At 39.9% G+C, this 11,268-nt stretch overlaps 2 protein-coding genes across 3 annotated transcripts; both read right to left on the bottom strand.

Moving 5' to 3' along the window:
* Positions 1-262: 262 nt before the first annotated feature.
* On the bottom strand, positions 263-3,304 carry LOC109202028 (uncharacterized). 2 transcript variants are annotated; one of them, XM_019358287.2, is made up of 4 exons: positions 2,366-3,304; positions 1,903-2,061; positions 1,768-1,824; positions 263-946 (listed from the first exon to the last, which is right to left on the bottom strand). In XM_019358287.2, the coding sequence occupies exons 1-4, from the start codon at positions 3,261-3,263 to the stop codon at positions 699-701; spliced, it is 1,362 nt and encodes a 453-aa protein (XP_019213832.1). In that variant the 5' UTR covers positions 3,264-3,304; the 3' UTR covers positions 263-698. The 2 variants fall into 2 exon arrangements, with proteins under 2 accessions (XP_019213832.1, XP_019213833.1); XM_019358288.2 differs by having other exon boundaries at positions 1,768-1,821; positions 2,366-3,303.
* Positions 3,305-4,427: 1,123 nt separating this feature from the next.
* LOC109202029 (N-lysine methyltransferase KMT5A-A) lies at positions 4,428-9,816 on the bottom strand. Its single transcript, XM_019358289.2, has 5 exons — positions 8,979-9,816; positions 8,733-8,895; positions 8,420-8,612; positions 6,176-7,590; positions 4,428-4,498 (listed from the first exon to the last, which is right to left on the bottom strand). The coding sequence occupies exons 1-4, from the start codon at positions 9,079-9,081 to the stop codon at positions 7,462-7,464; spliced, it is 588 nt and encodes a 195-aa protein (XP_019213834.1). The 5' UTR covers positions 9,082-9,816; the 3' UTR covers positions 4,428-4,498; positions 6,176-7,461.
* Positions 9,817-11,268: the final 1,452 nt, after the last annotated feature.

Raw genomic sequence — 11,268 nt, 5'->3', positions numbered from 1 at the left:
CCAAGGGAGCGAGGTTAAAATGTTTGAAAAAATCTGAAAAAAATTTGGGTCACTTCAGACCTCATACACTCCCTATCGAAGTCTAGATACACTGATACACACCAGCCAGACTCTATTGTGTTTTCTGGAGACATTGTCCACTTGACAACGATATGTTTTATGAGGTCCAAAAAAAACACAATATTGGGTCTTTAAAGGGACAATGATGTCATTTTTAAATAGCTCATCATTACCATGAATACACATCTGACAGGACACAGGATTACTGGAACATCATTTTATTAGTGTTCTTGGATCTGAACATTAATTTTAACCATAAATAAAAAAGAAATCTATGGACAAAAATGCCCACGCTTCCCACAGAAATATAAAAATATAGAAAACAGAAAAATTAAAAATATTTAAAATGAATTTTAATCGTTTAAAGGTAAATATTAAAGGGAGAAAATATGCATTTATATTTTTTTATTTTAAATATAACCTGTCAAAAAATATATATTAAAATAAGAACCTGTCAAAAAAAAAAACTAAATAAATTTTAAAAATTATGAAATACAAACTACTTCTGTAATTAACAAGAACTTTTTTTTTCTTTAAACAGAACATCAGTGAGGCAGCCTGCTGCACAATAAGTCAGTTTCAACAACAGTTCGGCAATCTGACCAAGATGTAAAACCACATCTGGCTAAACAGTTATTTTAGTTCATTTTTTTCTGCCTTTTTGCAGTTAATCCTCTGTTTCTTACAAAATCTCTTATGTTTTGAACTGTTCTTCCTGCCAACACCGGATCTTCTACCAATTTGCAATGACTGCATTCATTTTTGGTGGCCAGTTTCCCTTCGTTTATGTGGTCTTTAAAATGCCTCATCACTGCAGCAACCTCAGCCTTGGACCACATGTTTTTGGGAGCTCTTCGGGAATTGTGGGATTGAGCAGCATTTTTATCTGGAAGATATATAAAGTAGTAGTAGTTAAAACAAACAAACCAAACAAAAAAAAAAAAAAACTCATTTGCTTGTTAAAAGAATGGATGCTACCCTGTCCTAACTTCTGAAATGTGTTGGTACCATCAATATCAAAACGAGCTAAAATTCTCTTTGAAAATTTATCAAATTTCTAAAATGAGACAACATTTAGTGTTCCACTGTGAATAAAAGACTGAATAAAAAGTTGAATAAAAGTCTCTTGATGCATGCTCAATCATCCAGGTAAGTAAATCCCAAAATGGTGATTCTGTTAATCTGGACGTAGCGTTTTAAGTGGGAGAAACATTTTGTCACTCATCCAAGTGACTTTTTGCCACCACTCTGCAGTTTGCCATATGCTGCAAAGTGATGAAACAATAGATGATGAACAATTCAAGAACCTTAAAGCACAAACATCTAAGTGACGAAACATTTCTCCCACTGAAAAAACGTTCAGATGAATAGAATCAACCTTTTTACTTACTTACCTGGATAATGAGAATGCATCATGCAAGCACCATAGTATGTCACATGAAGTAGTCTGTAGACAGGCCTCACCCAGTCATTAAATTGTTTGTCGGCTATACAATTACCCTTGAGCTTCTGAGAATAATAGACTACACATAATGGCTGTGATGTGATGATTCCGTCTGATCCCTAAAATTAAAGCAGGAAGTCTACTTTAACACATATGGATATTGTTTGATTTTAAAATCCATTGTGGTGGTGTACAGAGACAGAATTGCAATGAAATTACAAAGAACATGTCCATAAGCTTAGAGAACCAACCGCACCCCATACCTTCAGAGGGAGCAGCAGTCTCACTTGCTGCAGGCATTGTGAGTGGTCCTTCATCTGCTGATTACACAATTTGATTAAGTTTTAATATTTGTAACAAACATTTTATCCACAGAAACCAAGCTAATGGTAACTTACCACAATCTACAGTGTCTTGGAGCTGCGCTGTGTTTGTGGAATCAGCTACTGCATGTACAGGCTCACTGGTGCCACACGCCGACATTGTGAGTGCTGTGTCATCATCATCTGATTCACTCTTACTGTCCTTTGTTTCATCATCACTTAATGCAATTTCATCTGAGAAATTGTGGGGGGGAAAAAAACCCAAACACAAACCCCCCCAAAACCTCACATTAACAACAAGATATGACAAAATACAGAACAAATACTGGAAATTATACTTTTTCCACAGTACATAGTTTTACTATTTAAGGCCACCAATCTGCAGTTTGCCAAATGTTGCAAAGTGATGAAACAATAGACTTCAAGAACCTTAAATCATGGACATTTAACAGAATGGTCTGTGCTTTTAGGTTTTAATTCTGTTGATAAAGCATAATATTCAACTACTGCCCTAATATTTGCTCCTTTCAATACAAACCTTCAATTTCGATCTCATCCAGTGATTTCCCCTGGATCTGGGAAAGATGTCCTTTTTCCGGTGTTAAAAGCAGTTTGGAAATCTTGGCCAGCTGTGTTGTGGGAATTGGTAATCTGTAGAATTCGCGGTGAACGCGGATATCATGACCCAAGAAATCTGCAACCTGATCAAGTTCATTGTTTTTCAAATTAAGGACTTGTGAGAGTGTGGCAACATGTTTTCTGAGCTGTGTCGATTTTAGATACTCAGGCTGCTTTGCTCCACACTGGTGTGCATGAACACGCAAGGAGTCCATTCCTCTGTAATGACTCATTGATCGGGGTCTTGCAAAGAGGTAGATATTAGTGGCACAAATACCACAGTCAGGCCTCCTACTAACCAGTAGTGACAGAGCATCCAGCATGCTTGGTGTTAGCAGAACTGGAACATTTCTGTCCCTTTTTCCCATTATTTCTATTCTACAGAAATAGTTACAGAGTCTCTGTTCCATTTGTGAGAGCCCCATGGCAACATCTGTGTGGAGTGCCGTTTTGTCTCTTTCAAGAAAACTTTTGAGGCGCATCTTTGAAACCTCTCCAGAACGTCTTCGATTGAACACAATGATTTGTGAGAGTGTAACTTGTGCAAGTTGGGCATAATTCTGAGCTGTGGCTTCATTCTCCAAGCTGCAAAAGGCACTTACTGCAGATTTTTGAAGGTAGTGATGGAGAATCCGAACATCTTCTGTAAAGGGCAATGTTGATGGCTTGTTAAACTTTGCCTCACTCAATGTGTTCAAGGCATGGTGAGACACCATCTCGGACCATTTGGAGACATACAACTTCTTGAACGCATCAGTGGACTTGATTAGGGCTTCATCCTCTGTCATGAGGGCACGACAATGGATAATGTCAGACATTTTATGCACTGTATGTCCCAGTTTCAGCGCAAGGCTTGGAGTTTTGTATGACAGTGTCTCTTCATCAAAACCTGAAACTTTACTGCTTGCACAACTCTCTGGAAGTTAGCAGGCTTAATAGCTTCTTCCATGTTATGCACTGAGAATTCTGTACGCAGACACAACAACAAACGTCCCGCTTCACGAAGCTTCTGTCGTATATAATCATACTTTGTAGGGTCTTGTCCATGTTTATTGTAGAGGGACTGGGCAAACTGAATAACAGTAAAGTCATTTCACACAGCTGAGGCAATCTCATCTTGTTTCATAACAGCAAGAACCTTCCACACTCCACTTGACACCTGCGGATAACACTGAGACTCCAGAGTTAAAGCCAGGCCGAGTACTTTGGTTCTTCCAGGTTCTTTATCCGTGTCATCTTTTGTTTTGTTAGGACATCTGCGGACATGTCTCCAAAGATCCTTGCGAACATACATCCCTTGACAATAAAAGCAATGAGCAAACTTTCCCTCTACTGTTTTAATCTTGGGTCTTCTCTTCACCTTCAGTGGTCCCACTCCACCATTCAAAACTGCAGCATTATGCTTAAAATTTCCCTTATTTCTCATTTTCTCTAACAGGCTTTTACGCTCGTTTAAGTCTCTAGGCAGGGAAAATGCATGCACAACATCAGGAGCTGTTTTGTGCGTTTTCAGATGGTGGGAAATTTTAGCTTGTGGTTTGCCACAAAAATAGCAGTAATTTCTTTTACTTAAAGTCATTTTTTCTGATTCAGTTTCGCAAAGCTCACTTTTATCTTCTGGCTTGTCCTTTGTCAAGTTGTGGATTAAATTCGTTGAATCTGATTGTTCATGCGCTTTGGAGATGTCATCTTGGCATAGCAGACCTTTTGATGTGCTTGGCAATAATGGGATGTCTTCATCTGAATCTTCATCATCTGACTCTGAATCTGGCATATATTCTTCTTCTGATATGCTGTGGTTGCCATCATCATCGCTTGATATTTGATCCAGAACTGAATGTGGCAATCCATCCTCCCCTGAATATTCAGAAATTTCTTCTTTCTGGAATGTAAGAATAAAAGTTATTTTAATTGATCAATACTTTAGACAGGTAAAAAATAAAGTGAAAAAAAGTCAAGCCAAATATGAATGGGATACACACCTGTGTTGACTGGTGACAATTCTGATTTGCCAATTTTGCAAGGCAGGATTTGTGCCAGACCCCCAAACAAACTGAAACACATTTTGATAGACTTAATTTAGCTTTGCAGTTCTATTTAAGTGAAGTAGTTTTTTGTCAAAGCATTGCAGTAATGTCAAATGCTGAAAAAAACAAACTGTTCACACTTAAGGATATTTTAATGACTACACATACACTGCTAACCCCCCCCCACCACCACCAAAAGGACATCCCACATGTGAATGAATGAATTATTCTTATTAAATACTTTGTTCTTTAGGTAGTTGAATGGCATGAAAGTGTGTAGTTGAATGTGTGTGGCCTCCAGATGCCTGTATGACTTCCCTACAATGCCTGGGCATGCTCGGGATGAGGTGGCGGACGGTCTCCTGAAGGATCTCCTCCAAGACCCGGACTAAAGGATCCGCCAACCCCTGGACAGTTTGTGGTGGATGGAGGGAGACATGATGTCCCAGATGTGCTCAATTGGATTCAGGTCTGGGGAACAGGCGGGCCAGTCCATAGCATCAATGCCTTTGTCATGGAGGAACTGCTGACATACTCCAGCCACATGAGGTCCAGTGTCGCATTAGGTGGACCCCAGGGCCAAACGCACCAGCATGTGGTCTCACAAAGGGTCCGAGGATCTCATCTTGTTACCTAATGACAGTAAGGCTCTCTGCCAGGCACAGAAATGCCACCCCACACCATTACTGACCCACTGCCAATATGATCATGCTGGAGGATGTTGCAGGCAGCAGAACGTTCCCCACGGCATCTCCAGACTGTCACATGTGCTCAGTTTGAACCTCCTTTCAGCTGTGAGGAGCATAGGGTGCCAGTGCCGACGTTGCCAAACTTTGTGTTTTCTGGCAAATGCCAAACGTCCTGCATGGTGTTGGGCTGCAAGCTCAATCCCCACCTGTGGACGCTGGACCCTCAAGCCACCCTCATGAAGTCAGTTTCTGACCATTTGAGCAGACAGATGCACATTTGTGGCCTGTTTGAGGTCATTTTGCAGGGCTCCTCTTGTTCCTCCTTGCACAAAGGTGGAGGTAGCGGTCCTGCTGCTGGGTTGTTGCCCTCCTATGGCCTACTCCACATCCAGGTAGCACCTCCATGCTCTGGACACTACACTAACAGACACAGCAAACCTTCTTGCCACAGCTCACATTGATGTGCTACGCTAGATGAGCTGCACTACCTGAGCCACTTGTGTGGGTTGTAGACTCTCTCATGCTACCACTAAAATGAAATCACCGCCAGCATTCAAAAGTGACCATAACATCAGCCAGAAAGCATAGGTGCTGAGAAGTGGTCTGTGGTCACCACCTGCAGAACCAGTCCTTTATTATGGTGAATTGACTATAATTTCCATTTGTTGTCTACTCTATTTGCAAAACAGCATGTGAAACTGGTTGTCAGTGTTACTTCCTAAGTGAACAGTTTGATTTCACAGAAGTGTGACTGACTTGGAGTTACATCGCATTGTTTAAGTGTTCCCTTTATTATTTTGAGCAGTTTATGTTATGGAATGAGGAATTGAGGACAATCCCAAGTATACCATTTTTACAAGGTCCTGCACCAAAGAAGTAATACTACATTTCTTTAATTAGACGTGACCACCCACTGATTAAAAAGGGAGCAGTGTTCATTTCAGCTAGTCTTAACTTGTTGAACTCTATTAATGCTTTTTACTATATACTGTACCTATTCACTAAATGTCTCACCTTTGCACTTATAGCCAAGCCACTTGAGGGAGGAAACCGGTCCCACACACTGAATGCATTTGTCCAAAGATGATATTGTTGTGCACACCAGACGATGATTGTGACACTGTTAGCAAAATATTGCAACATTTATTTGTTTTGGACAGTTGGAAAGGTGAGGTGTTTTCAGTTCAGTTGCAGATATCAACTAATACACTTCATCCCAGTATAAAATTTGAACGCAATCGACCTCTTCACTTTTTTCTACTGGAACCATTTTACTGGGATTAGGGGAATTGATTCTTTCACTTTGTTGTTATCTAGAATAGCAAATTGAGTTAAAACACTGCAGCTTCTTAAAAACGGCACATGCATTCTTATCAGTGTGGAGTGGGTCAGAGTAAAAAAAAAAAAAACAATAAAAAAACAATCCTTCCTTATTTGCTTATCCTTGCGGCTGGAACCTATTCCAAATATGATAGGTGTACAATGCCTCTCACCCGAGTTGTATCTGGCAACTACAGCTTCGGCCCAAAGACATGCAGTTAGTGGGGTTTGCTGGACTGGTAATTCTAAACTGCCCATAGGTGTGAGTGTGGTAGAGTCTGTCAATGTGATACCCTGCGACAGCCTCTCACTCCAATGAACAACTGATTCCTTTGCAATCATCCATCCTCTTCCACTTATCCTTATCAGGATTGTGGGGTAGCAGGTTTGGGGCCTATACCAGCTACCATAGGGCAGTACAACCTGGACAGATCACCAGTCTAACATGGAAGGACAAGCATTTGCATTCACACCAAAGGGCAGTTTTGAATCACCAGTTAACCTAACCCCATAAGCTACATCTTTGGACTGTGGGAAGAAGCCAGAGTACACAGCCAGAGAGAACCCATGCACTACAGCAGTAAAAAGTGCCTAAAACAAGTTAAGAAGTTGTATAGTACTATCTATCTTAATGTTCAAGCCTGAGTTTCAAACCATTTCAACATAGAAACAAAGCACATGCAGTCAGTTCTGCATGCTGTAGGTCAAACTGTCAAAAAATAAGAGAAGACCCCTCCTAAAACCAGAGTGATGTCACCATGAAGCTTTGACGGAGTCCCCCAATAACAGTGTGGTCCTCCTAAGTCACATTTGGGTGGTTAACACACACACACTCAGATGTTATCCAGACTTGCACTTTGAAACAATGAAAAGGACCTACAAGCCACGGTCCATGTAAATCACATCACACCCAGGTGACTGCCAAACACACACACACACAGCATCCATAAAGAATGATGATAGATTAAATTATTAGTTCATTAAGTGGTACACTGGATTATATTTACCCTATCAGGCTCTGGATGTTTCAGGTCCAGATCATTGTTTGGAATGCTGTTTGGTTGCGGCTTTAGGCAGCTCACAGTCTTCTGAATCTGGCTGGTCTCAGTCTTCGTGTGTAACAGATAGAAAATGAACATACAGTGCATTTTTGAAGAGCCTTTTGAAACATTAAAGAAACTGTATGAGAAAGATAAGTTTCAAGCTAATGTCTTTAAAATATTCACTGTCATGTATAGAGAATTTAAGGCCCTATGATTAAGAGAAAAATAGTCCGTGTGATTTCTTTAATCTTTTTTAAGCCATTGCTAAAGGAGTAAAACAATCACCTGTAGCAGCAACGAACTATCACTAGGGCCCATTTATCCTCGAGTGACAAAATTTTAATTTTAATTTAGAGGGCTTTGATGTGGCAGCCATCACAATTGCCTGTTTTCCATTAGTACCTACCCCTGTTTTTCCAGTAGGTTATAGTACCATGTAGTTTTTCAGTAACTACTGCACCAAGGTTCCAAGTGATCCAAAGTGATCAGAAAATTTGACATAGACAGACTGAATGCCACCAGGTGGCTGGTCAATGGTGTCACTCGATAAGTTATGAGTGCGCCTCCTTCATGAAAATCCAAGCCATCATTTTTGAAACTCTGAAATGTTTGAAATGGCTACCAACATTAACAGCGTGATCCCTGAATTGAACACTAAAGTATAGACTGAGCAGCAGGCATTTTGTCACCTTGACGTCCATGCTTGCTGTGGCATTTATATCACTGGATGCTCGGCTGCATTGCTATAGTGACCCCAGGCACAGTAGGTGATACTCAATTTCAATGGAAAACTAGATGCCCTAAGTCACGTTAAGCCAATTTGAGTAGGTACAAATGTAAAAATGGCTTACGGTATGCAATTTATCAGTTCCAAAAAGTACAATTGTAGAAATACCTTGCATCTCCAGGGCCAATCCGAGTCACCATAATTATAGTCTATTTCTTCGCCTGGACTTATGTCTCTGCTTGCAAATAAGCATAGATGGGGCTTTCCATTGATATTTAATATTTTCATTTTAGCACTTGGACTGATGTGGTTGTCGTTGACAAGTCTGCCTAATGACCCATCTTCTTGAGATGCATCCACACTGTGGGGTTAGGCAAAAAAGTATTAGTTTAACTAGTTTTTGTTAGGAAGCTTTTTTTTTCATAAATCAAAAGCAATGTGTAATTTAATCTTAATCAAACTACACTGATATAATACGCACCACCAGAGTTTTCCATCAAACTTAAATTCAAACATGAACACCTTCAGGCTGTCATGATAAACGCTGTGTCTCCGCTCACATTCTTCTTTTGTTATGAGTTTACCTTTGTATTCCAGAAGGAAGTCTCCTTTTTGGAATGGAACAGTCGTGAAAATGCCCCGACCTGAATTGCAGAGGCATACCAAGTGAGTGACAAAAGACAAAGTGACAAACTCCAAATCTAATCCAAAGTAAAGACCAACTTACCTTTGAAGGCATTTATGTAGTGGATATCAAGTCCCAGTTTGTCCCTTCCAGCAGAAACATGACAGACTGCATCCTCCCGTGGAGGAATGCGTCTCCTTCGCATGTTCTCCTGTACGTTTTGATTGCCTGTATTACCAAAGCATATAAAGTATTACGATTATCGTCATCATTGTCATCATCATCAGTAGTAGTAGAACTAGCAGTAGTGTAGTTTACAGCATAAACACAGCTGACTTATTCATAGTCCTAATTTATGCCTTCTTTTAAAATGTTAAAGGCCTAGTTCTCAAAATGGCGACATGTGACATTTCTGTAACGGCGACTGCAGACAGTGATACAAGTACTGAGAAAGCTTAGTTTTTTCTTCAGGCATATAAATAAATACACGACTAAATACACTTATACCCCTTGCTTTTATTTTAGGGCTGTCAGCAGAATGGACAGACATTGGACAAACTGCCCGAAATTAGCTGACAGCGACATCAGGGATTTTGACTCAGACTGCGCTGGTTTAATTGTTAATCGCGTTAGTCGCGATGTCGGCATTAACACCTTTAAGCCACAATAATGCTTTAACACCGAGTAAATCCTAACACGGGTTAGCCCGCTTTATCGCGTTGACACGGTTAGTCGTCAGCCCTATTTTATTTACTCAATGACAAACGCTGAGGCAGTTTTACTTCTTCAAAGACTAACTAACAGTCCATAAAGCATAAATTAAACCTGTTTAATATAGACCTGTGCACCTATAATTTCATATAGTATTAAACTCATGGGGCATTTTACATTAAAAAAGGCTTACCTTTGTGTTTTTAATCAGTCTTCATATTGCCGTCGACATATACTTGTTAAAGGGCACGCGCGCGAAGTCGTGGCGCCGTTTCCTGTAGGTACCGCCTATATATATAGCCTACCAATCACAATGACTTCTGGCCGTGTGTATTGAAAATGTGTATTAAATTGGAGTAGTTACACACATCCACTCTAACTCAAAACGTCGCTGTGCAATACACTGGAATACATAAAAATCAGGTGAGGGGTATAGGTGGACTTTTAAGAAAATCAGAAGATCTTTTAATTATAATTTAATAAATGAATTTACACTACAGTTTAAGCAAATACAGGTCAAAAGATAAATAATGACCTCATAAGAAGTAGAAAAAATTATTATTTAGACACTTAAAAATGCATTTACAAGTCATGTTTTAGGGGGACACATGAATACACAGCAAAAAGTCAAAATGTCCCCGGAGCCCAGGTACAGTGTCAGGTCAAATGTCCATCCATACCACATAGACGCACGCACACACACACACACACACACATACCCACACACGCATACACGTGCTTACACATACACACACATAGTGCCTTGTCTTAGAACCATTGGGGGGTTTTACGGTGGGAGGTGCTTGTGTTGTGTTGTATTGTGTATTGTAACTGTCATGGGAATAAATAGCTGCGAGGGAAGCTGGTCTTTGAAGGATTTGGGCTAGAGACAGGTGAGGAGCGTGAGCTCCAAGAGCTGGTTCTGACCAAAACTTCCCTCGTTAGCGAGTAAAAAGCCAGTTGAAGATGTTCTGTCTTGTTTTCTCTAAACTAGCGGGGCTTGTGGAAACACAGACCCAACAACCAGAGTTTCATATTGTACTTGTTACCTGTTCCCAACTGTGGCTGACTCACCATGTTTATGATTTTGGATACGGCAGGAAGCTGCTTTCAGTTCTAAAGCATGACCTAATCGTCACCAAACACAATAACATGTTTAGATCCAGATACTCCCCTTAGGAGTTGGTAGAGAACAAAATCACAGCTAAAAGAGAGCAAAGACATTCAGATGGCCAGAAAAAAGAAACAGCTCTGTTTAAAGATATGCCTGCATTATCCAGCAAAAGGTAAGCATAACTACATCCAGTATGTATGAGGATCTTTTTAATTGAGGGACAAGAATTAAAAAACAAATCACTGTGATTCACTGTATTTCATTTGGGGTGCACCATAAGAAACACATAACTCTTAAAAACACATTTGCTGTGCCTACAGATGGTATTGCAAAGAATGATGTGAAAATGAACGGTAGGTGTAGGTGTGACTAAAAACTGAAAGCTTTTTGTGTTATAGTAATATTTTTCCATTTATAAGAGAGTAAATCTCGTTTACTTATTTAAGTCCACTTTGCACTGGTTTCATAAAATGAAATTGTAGTGCTCATTCTGAAGAAGGTACTAAGAAAACCATTTTTTTGAGCTCAAAATATTACCTCTTTTAATTATGAATCATGATTAGTTGA

The sequence above is a fragment of the Oreochromis niloticus genome, linkage group LG4 (assembly GCF_001858045.2).
Source record: "Oreochromis niloticus isolate F11D_XX linkage group LG4, O_niloticus_UMD_NMBU, whole genome shotgun sequence".
Classification (NCBI taxonomy): Eukaryota; Metazoa; Chordata; class Actinopteri; order Cichliformes; family Cichlidae; genus Oreochromis; species Oreochromis niloticus.
This window is presented reverse-complemented; position numbering and strand designations above follow the sequence as displayed.